The sequence below is a fragment of the Notothenia rossii genome (genome assembly GCF_949606895.1).
Source record: "Notothenia rossii genome assembly, chromosome: 5".
NCBI classification, from domain to species: Eukaryota; Metazoa; Chordata; class Actinopteri; order Perciformes; family Nototheniidae; genus Notothenia; species Notothenia rossii.
Genome location: NC_136903.1, coordinates 24,234,349 through 24,259,663, shown reverse-complemented (window position 1 = coordinate 24,259,663; position 25,315 = coordinate 24,234,349). Strand labels below are relative to the sequence as shown.

Here is a 25,315-nt window from a genome sequence, read left to right as displayed (position 1 = left end):
CGTGTCCAATGGCTGCTGACGGTCAGTGGGCGGTGATAGTTGAGTTCAAGCCTCTATAAATTGTTCCCGCACACAGAGGCAGGTAGAGTTGCCGGTCCTCGATCCTGTGTTTGTTTGACTAACGCTGAAGATGGAAAATTCCCAGGACAAAGTGCAGAGGAAGCCTGTTCGCCTCATCGCGGCTGCCTGCAATGACATGGGCATCGGGAAAGAGGGGGAAATGCCCTGGAGTTTACCGTAAGAGTGAAACCTTTGTGATGATGTCTCTTATGTGACTCATTCAGTCAGGAAATGTCTCTAGTCTATATAATGAGATGTTGCTGTATCGAAGAGAGCCTCTGTATAATATAACCGGTCTGGCCCTGTCATATAGGCTACAATTTGACTTGATATTGATATGCTGGAGCCTTTGTATCCACACATGTGTGCAATATGACAGCCCAATGGTGAGTATTTCCAACTATTAGCTTGTATCCCACTATCTCCCAACCTCTAGGAAAGTCTAGTGGAAAGTTTACATAGCCCATGAAAGCAGCTTCTAAGAGCTATTCTCACTGTCAAATGTGTATTATTTTTCCATCAATGTGTACCAGAAGTGTCAATATAGGCTACATGCATACTTTGTTGGAGGTGATGATGCAATATAAATCGACCCGCTGTGGGACTAATAAAGGCATTTTGATCAAACAGCTGTGAGCCGACATAAAGCTTTGGACAACTTTGCAATATTTCTAAAGGACAAATGAAAAATTGTCATTTTATTTCCTTGATTATATCATTTGATGAAAGCAGTGTATGCTGAAGTTCTTGATGTATACAGTAGGTGAAAGCAGCAGCAGTGCTAGTTGAGAGAGACAGTACTCATAAAAGCAGTGTCTTTTGAGCTTATACAACATAGTAAAATCTGAAAAAGAGTTGTTCTGATGTTTTAAAACTATACATCTCATTATGGGGCACCCTGTGCTGTATGTGGAAACTGCAGTCGGCTACATGGGGTTATTTTTGCTTAACAGCTGACTTTTGTCTGCCTGATTTTAATATTCAACATTTCACCCTTACAGATCTGAATTCCAGTGGTTCCTGAACAAAGTCACAACGGTGTCAAGACCAGGTATGCCTCAACGTCCATATTTCATCATATTATCGCCATCTTATTTAGGGCTGGGTTTTAAAAGCTGAAAAAGTTGAGATGTGGAAAGTCAAATAGGCTATTCTTTTTTGTTTCAGGAAAGTTCAATATGATGGTGTGGGGGAAAAAGTGCTGGTTCTCCCACCCAGAAAGTACTTTCCCACTGCCCAATACTCTTCATGCGGTGCTGAGTTCGACACTGGAGTGAGTGCTCTCTCTCATTAACATCTGCTTTGAGATTCCAGTTTTGTTTGGGTTACCCAGAAACCAATCCCAGATTTCTTATTGTTCTTGTGAAAATAACAAACTTTTCTCCTCTTACAGCTCACCTCCAGATCATGCCCACTTTGTGGGATCAGACCTAGAGGCAGCTGTCTGCCTGGCTGGGAGCCCCCCCCTCGCTGACCTGATAGAGACCATCTGGATTGTTGGAGGAGTGCAGGTCTACAAGGTAAGCGTGTTTCATTGAAGCCTCGTGATACATTATGGCAGAGAGCACGGCAGGAAAATTTGTTTTGGGCAATCAGCTATGGCCCCTTTCCTCGCATGACTCCCAGCATAACCAGCATAACCAGCTCTACCAGACTTCAATCCGTTCTATTCCATCCGACTAATGTAACAAATGTATTCGTGTTGTTGTGGTGAACAGCATTTATGAGCCAATGGGCCTTCAGTCTTGTGTGCAAATGTTCTGACACATAACCAAGAATTAAAGCGATTACACCAAAAATGCTTGTGAGCAGAAGAACTCCAGTTCTAGTGAAAATCAAGGTACTGTTAAATACTGTCAGAACAAAATAGATTTTATGGGATTATATGGCCATAAAACAGTTCTCGCGGTACTGGAAAAAGCATGTAGGGCAGTATGTACGCCATAGAGAAGTTGAAATATCGTCCTCCAAGGGTTTTTGGTATTATTTGGGATCAGTGGAACACTAGTTTATCTTTAACTCACTAATATAATAATCCAGTTATTATAATGACTTTAAAATGTATAATAATCTTAATTTGATTGAGATTTGTGTGTTTTTATGTTAAACTAATGTTTCCTTCCGCTAGACAAATAATTTCTGGATGTTAAACATTAAATAAAACCCATGCAAATCCCAGAATCAAAAAGATAGTGACAAATTAAGAACAAGCTGTTCTTACAAAACAGAAATGTATTCAGTTAGCTTCCTGCATCAGGTGGTCTGCACAAGTTATTCACAGGATGCGAGCAAATAATTGAGCAACATCCTGTAGTTCAGTGTTCCTATAAACCTTAACATTGTATTACACTAGCAGGTTTGGTAAACTGTATACTGTTAACATTGTCAGTGCTGTGTGGAGTCACAAATATAAAGAGCTGTCTTCCGCAACTAATGGATTTCTTCCTTCAAATGTCAGTATGTTCTTAAAATAAAGGCTTATTTGTATACCACATATTACCGTATTGAAAAAGAAACGCCACATTGTTAATACTGTCAATGTGCACTGTCAACTATTCATTCTTCTGATCAGGAAGCTCTGCTGCATCGGTGGTGTGACTTGGTTTACCTTACAAAGGTCCTGGCAGACTTTGACTGCGACGTTTTCTTCCCCGAGTTTGACAGAGAACTATTTAAACTACAAGAAGGGTGAGTGTCCATCTCCTCCCCCAGACCATTATAGTGTGTGTTGTCCTGACCCCACGTCCAAACCGTGAGAAGTGACATTTAAAGTTGTTTTTAACCTCGGCACACTTTGCTGACGCCCCGTGAGAAAGTTATGTTTGCCTTTGTTACAAAATAAACACCAGCACTACCATAGGACCGCAACGTTGGTGGTTTCTCTTGTTATTTAAAATTCTCTGCACTGAATTTGAAGACTAAATTACAAAAGAATGTACTAAAAGTAGATCATTCCCTTGTCTTTTTATTATTTGAGGCGATACATTACAACTTGTAATTAAAAAGTATTTTAATTGTTCTATGTCACTAGGTTGTATTCCCTAACAAATGTGTATTATGTATGGATATTGTTTATCTATTTAATTATTGTGTTTGCCAGTTTTCTGTTCTTTAAATAAATTCACAAAGCTATTTTTGACTTTGTTTCCTAACCAGATTTCCTGGTGTACCGAGTGAAATTCAAGAAGAGAAGGGTGTTAAGTACCAATTCCAAGTATTCAAGAGAGAGACCGGCGACGAGGTTTAGACATTTAACAGAGAAAAACTCAAAGTCACTCATTACTTGTTCACACCTTTCAAAATCGATTTCCGAGTCAACTCATGGACAGGGAAAGCCAAAGTCTTGCTATCACTTTTTGTATTATACGGAACATTCCAGTGTTAATACTCTTTGACATGCCTGAAATCCCATTCTTATTTTAAATTAAAAAAACAGCCACCCTGTGCTGTCACCTTGTCATAAATAATAATAATGGGTGTACTTTTGGATGAAGGTTTTATCTGTCTAGTTTTTTGTGAATTTGATAGTTTTTTTTTTTTTTTCATGAAATGGTCAAAAAAAATAAAACAATCCTTCCTCATTTGGTTGTATGTGTTGCTTTTTGCCACTAGATGGAGGCAACTCAATGAGAAAAGGAATGACAGCTCACCTTAATGCTCCCGGGAACTGAATTAACCACCAACTTAGATTTCATTTAATTTCAAACCTTTATTTATCCAGGTGTATCCCATTGAGATCATTGATCTCTTTTTCAAGGGAGACCTGCTCAACACATACCCATATGCACACACATACACACACACACACACACACACACACACACACACACACACACACACACACACACACACACACACACACACACACACACACACACACACACACACACAGGTTAATGTAAAACAAGGCGGTCATTAATGAAAATAGCACCCTGGGTCCTGACAGAGAGCCCTATAGGTATTGGATTTCATGTTCGCCGTCAAAGCACATCATCTTCAACTAATTACATTTTGATACAAACACTTTTGTACAAACAAGAAAACTAAGATAGTTAAACATTATTTCATGACATACTCCTGATTCATAACAATAAGAATATTTGAATATTGATATTTGTGACTTTTAGTCATTTATTTGGCACAGTTAATTTTCCTCAGTGGTGTCTTGAGCCTTTATCTATGGGATGTTGGGTTGAGTGTGTTACAGGCACCAATACTAGAGCGTCCTGTTGTTCCTATTTTTTAATTGAAAGAACTTAATTGTGAACGACAAATATTTGTTGATAATGGCAGCAGGAGAGCTCTTTTATGTAAGCAAGATCAATAATGGAGCTAACATCTTATTCAATGGAGGTAACATTGAGTTGCTTTATTATGGTTAATCTTTCAGTAAAAAAATTACTATTGGTTGAAGGCTATCATTATACTGTATGTTCATCTTCAATCTTGAAAAATTGCAAGAATGTTGAATGAATACAGTTGTTTCAAGGGTATGTTATGAATACATTTTAAATTATTTTAGTTTTCTTGTACCTTGTTAATAAAGTACCGCTATTCATATTGAATAAGTTCAAGATTATGTTTTACATTATCCCCACCTTATTTACTTTTTGAAGAAGAAGAAGAAGAAGATGGACTTTTATTTATCCCCCAAGGGGGAAATTCAGTTTCCACTCACACATGCAGGTTTTTTTTATACAGGTACAGTACACACAGTGCACACTTTTTACATACAAATACACACAGTTATATGCACACATGTGAGCAGTTGGGGGTTCAATGGCAGTGGCCCAGGAGGCAAACTGGCTCCTCTCCAGTATCAGTCTACACTCCGTATTTTTGGTCCGATCGGGACGTGAACCGGCGACCCTTCGGTCCAAAGCCCAATCCCCTACAGACTGAACCACTGCCGCCCTGGGCATTGATTTTTTCATCAATGTGAGGTTTATTTTCCTCCCACATCATGGTATATTTGAGTTATCTCAACAGCTAGAGAGACAAGTAATAACAGAAAACAAATTTTCTAGCTTTAAGAGTATAGAAAAAGTTGAACTGCAAATGTTATTTTTTATTTAAAGAAACACAACACAAGTGCAATAACGATATTTGTTCATGTTTTTATTTTAAGGCGGAATGTTAGAGGTCTATTGAGGAAAACAAATATTAATATATATTGCGACTTTAAGTTTTCCTTAGTGGTGAACACAGTACTTTCCTTTGAGAAATAGGGACTATTTCAGTCACAAAAAAGTGTTTCTTTTTTTCCTGCATTACCTTGTTTTGATGAATATACTTACAAAATAAAAATGTAACTCCCATTGAGGAATATTTACTGCTGTAGTTGTCGTCCAAGTCCTGACTTCCGCTGGATATCATAGCTTTTAATTGCAGATGTCATCTGTTTCAGGTGAGATATAATCCATAAAAGCAATTTGTTAAGCGTGGCTAATATCAACCAGTGTCGTGTTTGAAATGAAAAAGTACAATTTATACTCCCTCTTATTAACCTCTCTGGCTTGTCTTCGTAATTCAAACCCACAGTGCGGCACGCCACGGCCGCAGAGGACAAGAGGACGGTGGGTAAGAAATAGAGGTGACTTGCATTTATACACCTGAGGCCTTGTCCCATCCTGATTAACTCCTTGTATTTATTGCAGAGCGAAACTCAACCTTGATGAGTTTTTAAAAAATGTCACGGATGTTTGTGTTTTAGAAACCGTCAGTACATCAGATGCGGTGTACTCCTGTTGTACAGCCCTCAGGGTTTCCATGTTATGAATGGTTTAAAAATGAACTCAAGCATCCATCTGCTGAGCACAAATTCATTACCAGATGCACTCACTTTCGCATAATCTGCCCAGTGGCTATCACCATGACTACAGAGCCTTGCTGTTTGATGCAGGAAGTGGCAGATGGGCAGTGGAAGTTGTTAAAGTATATAATCCCCCCCCTCTCCTGTCCCACCTCATCCCTCTGGACACACAAGTCCTCTCTCTGTTTTTGTTGTGACCCCCATCTTACACAGAGAAGGAACCTTCAGGCATAAAGTCATGGCTTCATTAGCCGTGGAGCCCACTCCCATTAAAGGGCACTCTTTCACATGCTTCAAGGGCTTTTGCTGGCTTTGAAATATTAAGACACATTCAAAACACAACCTTTTTGCAATGCCCTCCTTTGATTAGACAATGCTCAGTAAAATTGTGTATTGATTTTGTGGCCGACACTTAAGTAAAAGTGGGCACTAGCCCAAAAGCAGTCTTTTTACCTCTGAATGACGCACACAGACAGGAAAAGCTCATTAATTAAGCCAAATATAATCGAAAATCTATTTTATATGAAAGAACTGAAACTGCTTTTTGAATTAATATTGAAAAGTGCATTTAAAGAAACCGTTCAAATCATAGAACATTTTCCTGACTTTTCTTTTTCTCATCTTTCAATAGCATTTGAATTCCTTTAAAATTATAATGACATTTCTGTAGTGAAATGGCATATAATGAAGTGTCTCAATCTGTAAACTAACAATACAAATCTGCCACGGATTTCTTCCCTGAGGGAAACAGTGCTGCCAAGAACATTGTGTGAAAATAAGAGACTTACACAGGCTGTAAATAAAAAGCTTTGAACAGCCTTGTTTGTCCGCAGTTATACTCATTACCCAGTTATATTATGCAGTGTTTTATTCCACAGGCCATAAGACTGTTAAACACCTGAACTAAGAAAATCCATAACATTCACCTGTTTGTAACTTACAAATTATTTATTACTTGTATAGACTCTTATGGCACTACTTCCATTCTATTTTATTGTATTTACTTGCACTATTGTATCTGTTTTATTGTGTTGCACTGTTGGAGGAGCCTGTAAACTAAGATGTTCATCGTCATAACTACACTGAAGCTATGTACGAATGACAATAAAAGCCTTGAATTTTGAAGTTATTGTAATGAAGTGACTCGCAAATAAGCTGTAATACATTCTTTATTTGGCAAGGGACTCTCTCCTAAATATTTTGATGCCAATACATTTGTCTTACTCTCTGGGAAGTTGATACCTAATCACTCAACACAAATTTACTCCTGCAGTAAGTGTGATGCATTTAATTTGTAATGCCATCAGACTGAAAAATTGTGAGTTTTCTTTGATCCGGGTGAATATTTTAATGTTCTGCATTTGGTGTTTAGATACACTTCATTAATAATAACTTTATTTATATAGCGCTTTTCAATAACCCAAAGTCGCTTACAAAAAAAATTAAAAAGTACAGAAAGGGGGTGAACAGGCAGAAGACAACATATTGGACAAGAAAATTGAACATGAACATTACATGAACAGGCAGAGGACAACACAGGGGGGGAGCAAGCATAGGACAACGAGCAAAAGACAACATAATGGAAAAGAGGAAAGAAAAAGTTGATGAATGTATGAATAAGAGATGCAGCGTGGGGTGAATAAGAGATACAGCGTGGGGTGTGAGTGAAGTCAGTGGGTTGGGGGGTAGGGTAAGTTGAAGGCTTGGGAGAAGAGGTATGTTTTCAGCTGGGTTTTGAAGGTAGACAGTGTGGGAGAGTGGCGGACAGATTGGGGGAGGGAGTTCCAGAGGCGGGGTGCTGATCTGGAGAATGCTCTGTTGCCAAATGTTTTGAGTCTTGATGGTGGTACTGTGAGGGAGAGAGTGGAGGAGGATCGGAGGGCTCGGGGGGGGTTGTAGGGGATGAGGAGGTCAGAGAGGTAGGGGGGGGCTAGGTGGTGAAGGGCTTTATAGGTGAGGAGGAGTGTTTTGAAGATGATGCGTTGTTTGATGGGGAGCCAGTGAAGAGAGCGGAGAACGGGAGTGATGTGTTCACGGGTCCGGGTGTGGGTGAGGAGGCGGGCAGCAGAGTTTTGTACCATTTGGAGTCTATGGAGGGAATGGGAGGAGATGCCAGTGAGGAGGGCGTTGCAATAGTCGAGGCGGGAGGTGATGAAGGCATGGATGAGGGATTCAGCAGCACGGGGGGGGAGGTAGTGTTTGATTTTGGCAATGCGGCGGAGGTGGAAGTAGGAGATCTTGATGATGGAGCTGACATGGGGGTCAAAGGAGAGGGTGGGGTCCAGGATAACGCCAAGATTGCGTGCCAGGGGGGAGGGGGTGATGGTCGAATTCTCAATGGTGAGTGAAATGGGTCCTGTTTTATTGAGGGTTGATCTGGTGCCTATGATGAGTAGCTCTGTTTTATCACTGTTGAGTTTAAGGAAATTGTGAGTCAGCCATGTTTTTATTGAAGAGATGCAGGTTTCGATATGGGTGAGGGGAGGGTTGTGAGGGGATTTGGTGGTGATGTAGATCTGGGTGTCATCGGCGTAACAGTGGAAATCAAGGTTGAGGTTGCGAATAATGTGACCAAGGGGGAAAAGATAGCAGATGAAGAGGAGGGGGCCGAGGACTGAGCCCTGGGGGACCCCCTGTGTGACTGGGGAGAGGGCGGATGTGTGGCCAGAGAGGGAGATGAATTGTTGCCTGTTATTACAGGAAATAAGGGCTTGTCTCATGACTCAAAAGTAGTCTGTTGATTGGATTTAAATTACTTTGAATTCCACCAGGTTGAATATTTTGGCAGCAGAAAGGGACTCTCAAATACTTAAGTATGATCCTTCATCCTAATTTTGCACACCTTAAATATACATTTAGCCTGTATTTACACCCATAAATCGAGCATACTGAGATACTTTCCAAAAGACACTCAAGTTAAAGTGGCATAAATAGATATATGTGGGATAAACAGATGTATCCCATTATTAATTAAATGTTTGAAATGGGTGCACACTTTAATCCTGAATAACATAAATAATAAGAATATTAATACACATCCAGTTTAAACTTTAATTCTACAAATGATGTCAGTCATACACTTTTAGAGGGGCGACAGGGTTAAAAATAGGTCTTTCACTACGTAGATGTAATTTTCCATAGCTCATCTCAAAGTCCTTTTTAGTGCCATTAAGGACCTCCAGACTACCTGTCCTTACGTCATACCCGTGCACCATCAGTCGCTGGATGCGATAATTCACTATCTGCGTGGTCAGTTCCAAAACGGTCGGAGTCTCTTTGATTTGCGACATGCTGATTCCAACGCTGAGCAGGCCTTTAAAGCGCTCGGCCAGAATATCCTCAGGGTAGTAAAGCACAGCCGGGCAGTTGAGGACGATGTGCCGCAGCTCTGCCTCAGAGCAGCCAATGGTGTCCAGCGAGTACGCCAGGGTGCGGCGCATGCTGTCGGGGTTCAGCTCAGTGACAAATCCCCTGAGTTTGGAGAGCAGGTGGAGGAGCTCGGCGGTGCTGAAACCCTTGTCCCTCAGAAACAGCAGGTTCTCCCTTAGCACCTCAGGGGGCTTCATGAGAACAAACGGGTTCTGACTCAGCAGCTTCTGCAGCCAGATCTTCATGTTGGCCTCCTCCCCCCCGAGCTCCTGGTAAGCCTGCTGGAGGGTGCGCACCATCACCTCGTTCTGCTCCACCGGGCGACTGAAGCTCAGCGGAGCGCTGGCCATGAGCTTAGTGATAATTCTCTTGTTGAGGTTAAGGCTCTGGAAGAAAGTGATGTTGTTCCGCTGGTTGTCGTGGTGGCTGGAGGAAGTGAAGAAGGAGGCTGGGAAGTTCTCAATGATACCAACCAGCTCTTTGTGTTTCGGGCACACAGACATCCACAGCTCCCTCTGAGTCTGCATCTGCTCCGGCCGGCAGAGAACCGCCTCAGGGTGAACTGTGAGGATCCGGGCAATGACAGGGCCCGAGGCCCCTAAGTCCTTCAGCAGGTCTGCTACCTCCTTAGTGTAGGCTGGGCTCTGATGCAAGACCCAGCTATTTAGTTTCCGCACCTTCTGGATGTCCACAGAGAGATCGTAGAGAGCCTCCACAGTCTGCTGGTTCTCTGCTGGGATGAGTGTTGCACATGGTCTTATGTGTAAAGATAGAGCTGCGGCACTTTGGCATCTGAGGCACAGGGATGTTGCGATCAAACGCAACATTGAGTCATGAGGTAGATAACCTAAAGGAGCAAGAGAATTAATAATTTATAGCAGAGGGAGCTTTATGATGAGCAGACCATTACAGTGATACAGAATAACATATCAAACATTAATCAAACAATGGTATCAGCTGTGGTGATGCTCTGAAAGGCCAACGGTGTGTCACTGTCGGCCATGTGCTCCTATCAAGACAGGATACTACCAGATGTAAAATACTTTTGTTTCTCTATCCACGGAAACCTCAGGCAGTTGTACAACATTATCCTCTTAACGTTATGCAGTCAGGGGATTTCTCTGGGGCTTCCTGTTGTCACTAAGCCCCACAGATAAGAAAAGTAAATGTAAACAATCACAGTTGTGCTAGTTCATGTAAACGTCCCCCTTTAAAACAAGAATGCTGACAGAAATGTTTACAGAATGCTGACAGAAATGTATTATCTCAATGTATTTTCCACTAAAACACATTGGGACTACTACCTGTATTAAAGTGATTTGCTGTTTGTGTAGTGATGAAAAAGCCATTTGTAATGTAATCTCCATGCTGCTTCAACACAGAGTGCACCCAGATGTTTACATGTTGTGAACATCAACACATTTCATCAACCATAATCAACATTTTTGCACATCATGCATAAAATGTACAACCTTCTAATTCATAACCAGTTATATATTACACCCAAAACAGCCTTGCTCTGATAACACAGTATTTTATACTATTCTGTACAGCTGGTTCCAGATGTTTCACAGGGGAAATCATGATCAAACTCGTGGATGGTTCAACAACCATCAGCTAACACATTCAAAACTATAATGAGCAACCTTAGTGCAATTTATGCACATTAAAATTGTCTCGATCTTATCAGAGTTTACGCGGATACCTAAATAGGCTACACTCATTCCGCAATTTCAAAATAAAAGTCTCCTTAAATGAATTGCTGTTTTTTAGTCATAGAAACATGCTAGGTATGTAGCCTGCTTGTTAGCTAACTAAGAGACAGTGGCCTCGCGGAAAATCACGTAATTTAACCATATGGCTTAACATGGTAACTATCAGTCACTGTTGACAAAGTGGTGTAAATATGTTAAAGGTATAGCTAGTATTTTGGAATCTTTAAATGAAATGAGTTACCTTAAGCAGCGGTCAGAGGACGTGACGTATTGTTATGAAACTGTTTTCTTCTTCGGGTTTGACGGCGGTTGGCATCCAGCTCAATGGTGCATTACCGCCTCCTTTCTGTTCCATAGTGTGGATCAGACAGTACTTACTTCTTATTCTAAATCCCTCACAATAAAATGAGATTAAACAAAGACAAGAAAGAAACACCTAAAATCCTATAAACCCCCAGCAAATATCACAATGCCCTAACCTGTGCTGCCTCATATTCTCAATACTACCTTTAAAGTGACATCCTGTACTCCTCCCTCTATGTTTCATACTTTTACATCTCTTTACTGCGTACTCTATTGACTCCCAGACAAACCAGTCTGGCGCACTATTAATTTTGTTTTGTGCACAGTGCCCTAATCTCAATTTGTTCAACATGGTTTATTCTCTCCTATTACAGACACTACACGACACTATTTTGAATTTGATGTAGATGCCTCCCTTTCCCCTCTTTTTCCTACCTTTCTTGCCACATTTACTTTCTCCCAGATTAAACATTTGACCTCGGCCTTACTAACATGTATTTGCATTTCTACAATACCCTTCTTTAAAGGCCCCTTTGACAGTCCATCGGCCTTCTCCTTTCTCCTCACCCCAATCTATCAGATGTTCTTCTGCTGATTCCAAGACCTTTTTCCGGTACTGCCACCCCAAATCCTGTCACTACTGTCCAAGGTTTCTTAGCACCATCTGTGTTAATGTGTTTGAAATACCCTATATTCATTGTTAACATAGTATTCAAATGCACTTTTTAGGTATATCTTATTGTTTCCTTTCCTTTTAAGCCTCTAACAAATACAAATCTGTTTCAGGCCACACAAAAACCCATGGAGCCATCAAAGGAAACACCGCTGAAGGGCCTATCTTCAGATAATACACTCTTTAGCATCAACATTAACATCATTTTCTATCCGACCAAAGTTATGTTATGAAACTGGTTTCCTGTTCTGCTATTAAGAGAGATCAGTGTCGTGCAGACGCGGTGTCCAATACTTGAGGAAAACACCACTAAGTCATCAAAAATACAAATGTGACCCTGAAATAACTTTGATTTCCTTTTTTTATTGCATCATGCACAATGTAGAAAAGTGTTAATTCATTCCATGCTCCCAATGCCCTAATGTATTCCTCCTTTCAAAGCTCTGCTCTTTTATTGTAGCCCATATGTCCAGTAGTGAAATATCTGTGGCAAAAGTCTGTATCTCAAACAGCAGTTGGTGCGCCTCCAAGCCCTGCAGCATACGGGGCCCTGATGAGTCTAATCAGTGCAGGGCTGAATTGGACTGAACACACGGAGAGTTTTCTCACAGTTGGTGCTTAATCATGATGCTTGATCACCAGCTCTGCAAGCTGTTCCCAGAGCCGCTGCTGCTGAGTGGGTAGCTAGGTTCATTAGAGTTTATGTACCAGTAAACAGATGATGCGCCTCAAAGGAAAACAGGTTGGTGCCTCTTTCCTTTACCCAATATGTTGACAGGAGTGAGCTGGTCATCAGATTGCACAGATATGTATGATGTGATAGGTAGATTGTGACCAAGCACAACACAGAGAAGAGACATGTGTTTCATGGGAGAGGACTTTATTTTGTGTGGAGCAGAGGCATACAACAGCATGTAGGCCTGCTGGGTAAACACTGTCTTTCACCCTTCTTCTCTTTGCAGTCAACCTGTTAAAGTTTCCCCTACCTGTATCAAGTGTTTAAGCAAAGTCACGCAATCAAACACATCTGGCAATAGTGCTCCTGTTATTTCTGCAGGTGTGAGGAACTTAAGTAGGTTTTTTTAGGAGCCAACTCAAGCAAAAACATTTGGAAGCTTACTTGGCAAAGATAAGTAACAAATGCATAAAGGATACGGGCTGTATGCAGAATTCAAGTCCCCAGATCTATTTGAGACTGAGATGCAATTACCCCTCTTATAAATATGATGGTGGTGTCCAATGTGCATAACTTGCCTAGACTTGTGACATGACGCAATGTACTTACTGTAACTTTATTGTGTTTTATAACACTCAAATGAAGGACTCAACTGTAACCAGGTTACAGCACCGTCACCAAATCAAAGAATAATAGCATAATGGGGGTTTTCCGATTAAATGTGGGCAGAGATGTAAAGGAAGAATGAAAGTACAAGCTTTTCCAAACTGCCACTGAGCACCACAAGCACAATTTGGTACCAGTTGTCAGAGTCATTGCAGATGCTCACACACACCGGGTGCTGCTTTGTTGAGTTAAGAAATTAAATACGCCTCATCACAGAGGCAATTTTGTCCAAATACAATTAAAAAAGTAGTTTCTATTGTCCACTGCAAAGGCATCATTTGATACAAAGATTATCCTCCGACCCACTTCCTGCACTGTTGGTTAAAGTACAGGGTTTTCCCGACAGTGTACTCTGTCATATAATACTAGAGATAGCCCTGGGCATTTAGAGACTGAGAAACCGAAAGAGATAGAGAGAGCATGCTGAACAAAAACATCACAGTTCTTGATAAAGGAGACTTTTTCATATTAAACTCTAATGTAAGAGTAAAATAACATTCTGTTTTACATTGCCTAGCATAGGTTTATTCTTTTGTTGCTCCTATTGTGTTTCCTGGTTGTGCAATTTAAAACTAAAGGAGTTTAACCTTGAATGCATCACCAGTAAGAAATGTATATATTTGTAGTGTATTCTCATCTACATTTCATTAGCTGGAAAGAGCTGTTACACAAAGCTTCATATTGTGAAACCGTGTAGTATAGAGCAACATTGGATTTGTGGGGACACATTAACTTATTGGGCAGGAGATTGGGCAAGAGCTATTTATTATTAACAGATTATACTCTCCCAGCTATGTTGTGTTATTAAAAAAGGAATTATACACTCACGAAGACAGCTACAATTTCAAATCTCAATATTAACCAAATAAAACACATTTCTTACGTGCAACATCATGACGCCACTTGTAGAAGCACAGATGACCACACATGTTTTAAATTGTTTAATATTAATTGAGTTGAGGCTATTTTGATTTTACAGTTTTTATGTTGCATATCATATTGCTCAACTGTTGCAAGGTATGAAACCATAAGACGCAGATCCTTTCAGCTGATAAATAAAACAATACTGAATGAGTCCTTTGTGTTTTCTCACGGTTCCAGAGGAATCACTGCCAGATAGATTACCTGATGTTTAGATGTAGTTCAGATTAGTGTGCTCAATGAATAAGAGCGTGATGGTAAATGCACTGCATACACGTTAAAATGCTTGTTAATTGACCGGAAAAAAAGCACACATGCACATTAACACTCCCTCTCAACTGCTGTGAAGCGACCTTGCACGGTGACTGAGCGCTCCCATAGTGGAGTGAAAACCTGTCCTTCAACACAGTTAATGTACAACTAGGATAATCCCCTTTTCATGTTCTGTCTCATGGCTTATGTTTAGCGTTATTGGTTGTCTCGCACTTCAGACAGTTCTTAACATTAATGTCCAGTTACTTTGAGACGACTCCTGTCAATAACTTCCCCTGTATGTTTGGTGTATATGTGTATGTGTCTGTGTGTGTTCATTAGCCTGTCACTCAGAAACTAAGAGTGTTTGTGGAAGAATGTGGAGCAGGAACTGATATTAGCTGGAGGCGGAGCTAGAGGGACAAACCAAAGTGAATGAATTACAAGGCTTACAGTAAGCACACTTCCTTGAGGGTGACAGACACCATGACCTCCATTAGGTTCCTTGAGTTTCTGCTTCCCGTGCTCCTCCACATGGTCCTCAGTAAGGAAGTAGAGCCAGTGTTCAGAGCAAAGGGCACCACTATCGAGATGGGATATTGTTTTGGAGTGGATTATATTGTTGTTTATCGTTGTGCTCCGGAGGGAGACCAGCTTCTTGGCAACTCCTCGTCTGAAAGCCCATCTACACCTCCTGATGACCTCCAGGGTCGCATTCACATCAACAAAGTTCAGCACCTGCTTGGGCTCCAGATCAGTCAACTCACACACAAGGACTCTGGGATTTACAGGAGGGAATGCTGGCTGCACCAGACTCTAGAGAGCCAGAACACCCAGCAGCTCTCTGTGTGCGATAAGGAGGTTGAATCTGAAGAGATCGTTGTGAAAGAAGATGAAGGTGCCAAGCTTCTGTGCAACAACACTTCCATTGGTTCAGAGGGAACCTCCGTACGCTGGTACTATGAAACATATCCACTTTACAAGCCTATACTGTTACTGGATAGCAGTGTGGCTCTGGACCTTCTGGTGAAGGAGTTGCAGGGAGTAATAAAGGTCCAAAACAATGGCGCGTCCCTCTTGTTTGACAAAAGCGCATTAGAGAATAACAGCCACTTTTACTGTCTTGTGAGCAAAGGTAAGACTTGTGTCAGTTTCCAAAACATGCAGCTACAAGACAACAGTGAAAGCAGGGACATTTTTGCCACACAAGGAGAAAGAGTTGTATTAAAATGCCCCGCTGAAGGAACCAACCAGCAATGGGAGACCCCACTGGGGTTGTTCAATAGTAGCAACATGAAGATGAACCTCTCACTTGATGAGAAATCAGAGGACTTCTCTTTGGTGATTCCTGCCTTCTCTGAGGAACTTAGTGGGGAATATTCCTGTTTCTCCTCTTTGTTTGAAGTGCGGTACTCTCTGTTTCTTTGCCCCAAAAATGAGTCCCAAAATAAAGTGGTTTTAGAAGGCAGGAGCGTGTTGCTAGATTGTGATGTTGACAAAGAACATTCCCTAAGTGTGCAGTGGTACCGTCGAGAACCATCGGGCGAGAATGGACTTATCCACGATTCAAACGACATGGCTGTTCCCGTCCCGGAGGATCTGAGGGGCAGACTGTCTGAGAATGGGGCCACGATGACCATTTCCAACCTGGAGGTGAAAGATGGAGGGGTGTACTGGTGTGTTGTTTTAGTGGGCTCTGTATTCCTGGATTACTATGATGATGGTGGAGAGGAAGACACAGAAGAAGAAGAGAACAGTGATGACACTTTCTGGGATGACACACACAAGTGTGTCTCTAAACAGGAGACCATTTTGAGAGTAATCAAGCATGTTACCTTAAAACCAGTGACTGAACAGCCAGAAACCTCTAATGTAACTGCCTATGCTGTGGGTGCAGGACTGGTGGGGATGCTGGTGGTTGGAGTGATTGTAGGGGTGATATTTTTTGTGAAAAACAGGAAGGCAAAGGCCTCCCAGAACCAGGGAAATACCGTGATATGATTCTCGTTGTACTCACAGTTTTACTCGTAGTGATGAACCTGATTCTTAACATTTTTGCAATGTAGCTCTAAGGCCTTTTAAGGGCATTAACTGTGCTCTGAAATCTGTTGAATAATCACTACTTGGTGATTGTGAAACAGTTGTAGCTACAGTATAGTTTCAGTGTCATGTTGATAATGTCCTCATTCCCTCTTCTTTTTAGATACATATGACTGAGACTGGGTTTTAAACAGAAGAAGAATTTTTACACGTGTGTCTTTTCAAAATCGTTTACTATTTTGTGACCATAGCTTAAACCATAGCTGAAAACATAAAAATCCTTTGTTAAGTAAAGGAAAAAAAGTGTCAATGCTGTCACTCGTTCAGTGCAGCTAGTAGGGTGTAATACATGTTTTTACCTTATCTGATATCTGATCAGAATGTGGGATGGCTGCAATGTGAAATGAAATGCTGAGTTTAAACCAGTCAGGCTGCTCTCTTGTCAACAGATTGCTGCATTCCAACAAGGAAATAAGTAACGACCGAAAAGTACCTAAAATCTTCCTGCCAAGAAAATGTCTAGACATTAGGCAACAGACAATTGTTTCACTGTGACACTATTTCTGCCATGCACATTCAAGTAATAAATACAACTACTGTACTTTTTGGGGGTTTTTACTTTTTAGTTGATTCATTCATGTATGTTTGCTGCAGCAGACAGGAGCTTTATATACAACATCGACATACTATTGACTCGTAAAGGTTACACGGCATGCTAGCAGGCACAAAAAGAAACATTAGCATTCATTTAGAGTTCTTATTCCAATATCCACTCTCCTTAACATTTTTAAGGGTCTTCACCAATATCTGAAATATCTGACCCTGTGGCTGCTAAATGCTCCAAAATGTTCAACAGCAAGTCACTAATTGTGTCTGTTGACTTTTTGGTTCTGGGCAGGTATAGTGTACAACTGCTGATGGAAACAAGATTGATGAGAGCAATAGAAGTGAAGACAAACGGTGAAAGGTGTTTTAGGTTAAAAGACATTGACTGTATATTAAAAGTAGAATCAGTCACCGTTATGTCACCCATTGGTTTGTGGATGACCTTTTTAAGCTTTAAATTTGGCCATCAACAACTTGTTTTTTTTGGAACCAGAAGTGACAAGAGTATTGAGATAAGTTCAACTAAATGCTGAACATACATTTTAGGCAATCTAAAGGCTTAATTTATCTTTCATATTTTACACTGAGATGAAGCCCCTTCATCTTCTATTTACTCTAAATGGGACCATCATTTACAAATGTAACATGTGCCGAAAATATTGAATATCAGTGCAGCTTTAAAGAGCAAATGTCCCTGTTGTTAACATGGAATGATGACTATGGGTCTCATTATGACTATATTATCTATGTTTTGCAAAAGATCAACAAGGAGATGGGTCATTGTGTAATTACCAAAAAGAAAAACAATAAAAAAATGACAAGACAAAGACAGTCGATCTAGGAACAGCTGTCCTCTCTTCTAGTTTCTCAAAGCCTGCGGTGTCTTATGAATCTTGCATTTCTGTGTGTAAGTTCCCCTATCTTTGTTCAACAGGCATCTCATCCAACGCTATGCACATAAACTGCATTATTGAATCAATATCTGCTGAAACTCCTGAGCGCTGAGTAAGTTTAGAGTGAACTTCACTATTGATCCAATATTACAGTTTATGATTGCCAAACAAGAAATAGGATTAGAGTATACATAGAGATTGTATATGTTATTGACTAACTGACACTGTTCAGATTGATTCAACTGTGCATTTTATAATACATGATTGAAGACAGTGAGATCTGCAGTTTATATTTGAATAAAATGTGTGCAGTTGCCACAGCGCCAGTGTGTCATGAATTTGAATACCTTCAAAGTGGGATCTGGAAAATGGTTTATTAGCATCATGTAATCGGATTTGTTCAGTTAGAAAGACTACGAAACTGAGAGACAAATGCTCATTACTGTGATTATGTATTGAAGGTTGACCCTGACTTCCTCTGCAGAGGGGCCACTGAGTACTTATCCGTCTTCTGTTGTACACCGGGGCCATGAAGCCACTTTTCTCCAAAACTTAGCAATAAGCGCCAACAAAGTGTGCTGCTCCCACTTACTTTACATATATACTTACTGACAGATATATAGTGCATATGCATCATGTAGGTTTCGGAATATTGTCTGAAAGAGTTGAGCATGGTGGACAAATTAGATTTTAGGATTTCTCAAGCATAACTATCATAACCTGGGGCCGTATTCACAAAGCATTTTATCTTACCGCTAGGAGTGCTCCTAACTCGCGGTAAAACATTTTACGTAGGAGTTTTTTCTTAAAAGTTATTCACAAAGCCGCTGAGACCTACTCATACTAAGGATAAATCACTAAGAGTGAACTAAGAGTGACGCGCCATTGCTATGGATTACGTCGATTCTCGTGCATGAGTTTAGAAGCGGTCAGTACGGTGATTGGTTGTTCAGAGCAGGCGGTCTCGGTGAAACTCATCCGCAACATCCCACAAACGAGCCCACTAAATCACCGAAAAACAAGGAAATAGCCTAGGCTAGAAATGTATTCCTATCAAATAGTTATGGACAGTGCGGTTAGCAGAATACACGCATGATGACAAGTTTGTGCAGACCACGATAATGACGTTGTATATGCACGTTAAAGAAAGAGAGCAAACAATAAAAATACGTAAATTGCATTAAATCAAGGAGGCAATTAAAAGCACCCTACAAACTATTATCCAATGAGCATATTTCCAGCACTTAAACACTTTCAATAAAAGCCCATACCGCCGTTCAAGTCCCCCTATCATGATGAATGAAAACAATCTGCGTGTTGATGGAATGTACTTTCTTTCTATTGACGAACACGTCCTCATCTTTTGAGGCCGCAATTATTTTTATGTGCGTCCCGTCAATAGCACCGACCACACCGGGCATACCTGCAATTGCCATGAAGTTGGCTTTGATCCTGTGTAGTTGTTGATTGTCCAAAGGAAACCGGATAAACTGTTGGATGATATGTGGTCTAGAGAGCGCGTTGATGGTTTGGTTTATGGCACGGCTGACTGATGGTTACGATATTCCTAAATCGTCTGCATTGCAAAGTTGCATTTTCCCTGTTGCTAAATATTGTAGTGTTGCCTTAGTGAATAAAATTAGGAATTCTTAAATTAAGGCTGACACGCCCATTATGTTTAGGAGTTTCTCCTAAATTCGCCAGTTAGGAGCTACTTTTAGCCCTAAGATCCTTTGAGAATACGGCCCCTGATGTATATGCAGTAAATTATTCTGTGTCTTAGATAGCTTCAGGTGACCCTGAGAGGCAAATGAAAGAAAAAAATGCCTATGATCCAATTTGTAATTTTGATCTTTATTGTTTTGTGTCTTGTGTTCAGGACTTCTGACCGGGTAGAAAGAAGGTTTTATTTAATCTGTGCAACACAGTCTTGCCAGATAAAACTTGTTCTTACTAATCCAGATCTGGGGCCGTATTCACAAAGGATCTTAGGGCTAAAAGTAGCTCCTAACTGGCGAATTTAGGAGAAACTCCTAAACATAATGGGCGTGTCAGCCTTAATTTAAGAATTCCTAATTTTATTCACTAAGAGCAATTCACAAAGTATTTTAGGCCTAAAAGTAGCACCTAAATTTAGGAGAGCTTAAAAGTCCTCGAGAGGACTCCTAACTCAGTAAGACCTATTCACAAAGAATCTGAAAATGGCTGCGAGACGAAATGTTTTGGAGACAATGGAAGACTGTGAATCGATCAAGAGATAGGCTAAATCGTGAGGGTATCACACTTGTTGTGGAATTAGTGCGGGGTGCAATAACATCCCCGACTAACAGGAATAACCCGATTAGTCCGGAAATAAAATCTTTGGCAACACTACGATATTTAGCAACAGGGAAAATGCAACTTTGCAATGCCAACGATTTAGGAATATCGCAACCATCAGTCAGCCGTGCCATAAACCAAACCATCAACGCGCTCTCTAGACCACATATCATCCAACAGTTTATCCGGTTTCCTTTGGACAATCAACAACTACACAGGATCAAAGCCAACTTCATGGCAATTGCAGGTATGCCCGGTGTGGTCGGTGCTATTGACGGGACGCACATACAAATAATTGCGCCCTCAAAAGATGAGGACGTGTTCGTCAATAGAAAGAAAGTACATTCCATCAACACGCAGATTGTTTTCATTCATCATGATAGGGGGACTTGAACGGCGGTATGGGCTGTTATTGAAAGTGTTTAAGTGCTGGAAATATGCTCATTGGATAATAGATTGTAGGGTGCTTTTAATTGCCTCCTTGATTTAATGCAATTTACGTATTTGTATTGTTTGCTCTCTCTCTTTAACGTGCATATACAACGTCATTATCGTGGTCTGCACAAAATTGTCATCATGCGTGTATTCTGCTAACTGCACTGTCCATAACTATTTGATAGGAATACATTTCTAGCCTAGGCTATTTCCTTGTTTTTCGGTGATTTAGTGGGCTCGTTTGTGGGATGTTGCGGATGAGTTTCACCGAGACCGCCTGCTCTGAACAACCAATCACCGTACTGACCGCTTCTAAACTCATGCACGAGAATCGACGTAATCCATAGCAACGGCGCGTCACTCTTAGTTCACTCTTAGTGATTTATCCTTAGTATGAGTAGGTCTCAGCGGCTTTGTGAATAACTTTTAAGAAAAAACTCCTACGTAAAATGTTTTAGCGCGAGTTAGGAGCACTCCTAGCGGTAAGATAAAATGCTTTGTGAATACGGCCCCAGACTTGGACATTGGATCCCCAGGATTATCTTACTTCCCTCCCAGGGCTTCCTTCAGAGGCGCGGGAAGGTATTTTGAGTGGGGGTGCTGGACTCCAGTGAACACTATTACGGGCACTATAGAGCACGCACAAAAAACTCCCTACACGCAAACACACAGTAAACCCGCGACTGTTACAATGAAGGCTCGATAATCAGCTCACGGCATATAGGCAGGGGTAAAGTGCTATTTTTTACGAGTGGGGAGCGGACCTCACCTCCTCTAGGGGGGTCCGGGGGGATGCTCCCCCGGGAAGATTTTTTTAACATATTGAAGTTAAAAGCATCAATCTGGTGCACTTTGAGAGCAACATTAAGAGATCTATGGATACATCTCTCAACACCCAGATGAAACACAACTGTAAGCAGATGTTCTTTTTCTTTATGGATATTTTACAAATCACTCCCCTTTCAAACTGTATTCTTGTTTTACTGCCATATAGTATTTCATAACTGTTTTTCCTTTATTCTCTTATTTTATTTATAACTATAATGATCATATGAAGGTGTGCCGCGGAAATAATCTTTTGAATAATTTTTGACCAAACCGTTTGAGACCCACTGAGATAACTTAGACTAAAGTTAACTATCTAAACACTCAGAGAGTCCTTAATCTCACCTGAGTCTCTCAGTCTGACAGGAGAGCTCTCCTCCAGCTTGTTGTGGAACAAACAGCTCCGTATGTCCGTTAGTGCAGCTAGCTAACCAGATGCTAACAACACGGTCCCTGCTGCTGGCACCGGTCCCTCTCTCTCCCCCTCTCTCACACACACTAAATGCGCTATTTCCGCACACACACAGAGCCGCGAGCTTGAATGACACAAGCACTTTTATTTCCATGCAACTCTCTGATTGGTCTGGTGTCTTGCCTCTGTTGCATTCACTGAACACGGGAAATTACAGCCCTGCCGTCCTTTCTAGTGTCTTGATGAGGTTCACGTAAAGCACGGTTAATGTATTATATTATTGAGGTAGAATTGTCCGGGCCTACAGAAAAAACATTCGGGGCAGGCCAAAATATTATTTTACCAACAATGTGGAATTTATTGGCTACATATTACACAGATTATGCACAGCGGGAGCAGCAATAACCGTCAAAATAATAATTCAGACAGGGGAGCTCCGCACCCCCTGCCTGCCGCTAGGGGGTGCTGCAGCGCCCTCAGCACCCCCCTTCCCGCGCCCATGCCTTCCTTAGATGGAAATATTCTTAGTTTTATAGCCACAAGGCTTTCTTTTATTAAACCTTTAATAATAGATCTTTACAACATAATAAAGTAGAGGAGTTAGTAAAATCATTTTATAAGCTTTTTAAATCCTTTCTTCAGGCGGCATCTAAACAATAAAATGTAATAGTAGATGACACAGCACTGCAACTGAAAGGAAATGTGTCCTTGGTGTTAAATTAATTTTGACATGCACGGCTGAAAATTACAGTCTGCACTGTTGCATAGAGGAAATGCAACATGTGAGGCAGCATCGAGCTGCAATATTGATGAGCCTGTTTGTTCTCAAAATGTTGCAAAAATAGTTTTTGGTGTTGGTAATGCAAAGCGGCACTGGTGTGAAGATTTCTATCTTGCGACTCAATCTCAAGATTTTGTCTTTCAGAAATATTTTCAGCTGCCAGATTGTATTACACCCACACAATTCAATTTTTCGAGCCCTGATAAATATTTACTTTCGTCAGTAGTGCCAATAAATCCAACAAAGAAACATGGTTTCTGTTAGGAAATATTTGCTCAGCTGCTATATAAAGCATTAACGCTCATCCATCATTTTTCTTAATTTGATGTTGGCCAATATCTGAAGATGCAGCTGCAGGGAACAGGTGGAGTTTCTATGATCATAAACCAATTGTTTACCTGTTATGATATAATCTGTTCTTTTGTTTTATTTATATAAGGAGATATAATAGCACAGTGTTGACTTCCTATAGCAAGCTTTCCTTTTTTTACTGCTCTGTGTTCTTTGCCAACATTGTCTCCCGGCCCACATTTTTACAACCCTGAGATGAAGCATTTCTATTAAAAATACATGATGAAAGTCAACCAAATTTGAGAAAAACATCATATTTAGAGCTGAGCCATGAATGAATCACAACTTTGTTTTCAAAAATAGCTTTATTACAACATCTGTCATCATGAACACTCACAGGACAAGGTGAGCAATGTCTGTTGGCTGAGGAAAAAACAGTCAGATTTAATATCAAAGCAAAGCTTCAAAATCTTCTAAAACACAGTAAAATAAAGATTAAGGATGAGTGTCTTCCATATTTGCCAGTTTGATTTCCATATGCCCCTCCACAGGCTTGATTGATGGAGAAACAGATGTGAAAGAGGAGCAGCTGCTTGCTGCTCTCAGGTGTAATTAAGAGAGGGCTCGGTCACACAAGGCCCCGGGGGGCCCGACAGAGCGCAGAGGAATCAGCACGCCTCAGAGAACAGCAAGATCCAGCAGCAGGCTTCCTTCAGCTTGTTACAGTGAGAGAGTTTAAATGGATCGGTTTAATTGTCGAGGCATCTCTCAGACCATCTGCGTGTGAGGGGGCGCTTGCTTCAGCTGCATGTCTGCCTCTGTCTGTCTGTGTGCTGCATGTTTGTCTTGGCAAACTGTGAGCCATTGTCGTGGCAAGCACAACCAAAGCTTGAAAAATAATCAATGAAATCGGCCAAGAAATTGTGCTTCGACAGGTTGTTGCCCAGAGCCTCTTGTGTTCACTTGGGCTTGACAAACTTCTGCAGAAAAACCCAGAGACATGTGACTAGACTCCCAATTTGAAGATTATCAAAAGTTTTCTATCACACAGCCACATGCACACACACACACACACACACACACACACACACACACACACACACACACACACACACACACACACACACACACACACACACACACACACACACACACACACACACACACACCCACACACACTTACTGGCCCATTTTTCGCACCAACACAACAATGAAAATCACTGCCACCGGATGTTAACATGATCCCTCCTTGGCTCCCTCCCTCCCTCCTTGGCTCCCTCCCTCCCTCCCAGGGCACCTCTTTCTGTCCGATCAGGAGACCATGTTCTGTAGAATCAGCACGTCTGTTCGCTGCTCCCTGGTGGCTGCCAGGCGGAGCCCGCTGAGGCCCGATCTGCTGTAATTTGCCAGGCCCATTACTCCCACAAATGTGATGGCTGTGAGCCCTGTGAGTGTGAAACAGTTGGTGGGATGAATAGTGTTAGAATGCGAATGCGAGAGAGAAAGCAGAGTACCTTGCTGCCGTCCAGCCTCAATGTGATGGTGTGTGATGCTATTTGCTAATGGCACCAACTATGCACCAGAGATCACTGCTGATGGGCTGGATTCACAGCAAACGTGTAGCGGGAAAAACTGTTGCAGAGGTCTTTGAGTCAGGATTAATAAATAAGAAATGTGCTGTTAGACGCTGGTGGGAGACGAGCCACTTGGGGTTTTCTTTCCTAATAGCAGTCTGCTCGCCACCCAGACATGTGGAGGTGTCTGGTTGGAGCGCAGCCACGCAGGAATTTATGTCTGTTATTTTCAGAGGGGCAATTCAAGCGAGACGGGGACCAATCAAACGCTCTCAATAAAACCGACTTCCCTCTAGAAGTCTCAAAGGCTTTCAGTAGATCTGATTTGAAGTCTATAACTTAGAAACTAGTGAGCGTGGAGCGGAGATGTTGTGATAGACGCTCTCTGTCACATTGTAAAACTTAAACTCCCCCGTGTGATGAAACTGATGGAGAGAAGAAGGTGCAATCATTCTGTTTTTGTAATCCCCTGGAGTGATTGTGCTCATTGTGTGAGGTTTACAAGCAACATTTAGTTCATCTACCTTTTTCATGTGTTACTGTGAAGCCTCACAAGGGACCATTTTGTGAAGAAAGTGTTCTTGGAGGCAAAAGGAGCTTAACTACAAAATTCTTAGTCATGTAATTGACTCCTCTGGCATATAAGAAGTAAATGTGACTATAAATGTGGTGATGGGTGTCAGGAGAAAACT

General features: G+C 41.2%; 2 protein-coding genes across 3 annotated transcripts; one reads left to right on the top strand and one right to left on the bottom strand.

Annotated features, from left to right (window-relative positions):
• Positions 1-3,641, top strand: LOC307038525 (dihydrofolate reductase). Its single transcript, XM_079679997.1, has 6 exons — positions 1-237; positions 1,062-1,111; positions 1,228-1,333; positions 1,454-1,580; positions 2,633-2,748; positions 3,217-3,641. Exons 1-6 carry the CDS (start codon positions 131-133, stop codon positions 3,305-3,307), a joined length of 597 nt encoding a protein of 198 aa, XP_079536123.1. The 5' UTR covers positions 1-130; the 3' UTR covers positions 3,308-3,641.
• Positions 3,642-8,937: 5,296 nt separating this feature from the next.
• mterf2 (mitochondrial transcription termination factor 2) lies at positions 8,938-22,474 on the bottom strand. Of its 2 annotated transcripts, none has more exons than XM_079679996.1 (2): positions 21,911-22,474; positions 8,938-10,088 (listed from the first exon to the last, which is right to left on the bottom strand). In XM_079679996.1, the coding sequence occupies exon 2, from the start codon at positions 10,066-10,068 to the stop codon at positions 8,941-8,943; it is 1,128 nt and encodes a 375-aa protein (XP_079536122.1). In that variant the 5' UTR covers positions 10,069-10,088; positions 21,911-22,474; the 3' UTR covers positions 8,938-8,940. The 2 variants fall into 2 exon arrangements, with proteins under 2 accessions (XP_079536122.1, XP_079536121.1); XM_079679995.1 differs by lacking the exon at positions 21,911-22,474 and adding an exon at positions 11,198-11,609.
• Positions 22,475-25,315: the final 2,841 nt, after the last annotated feature.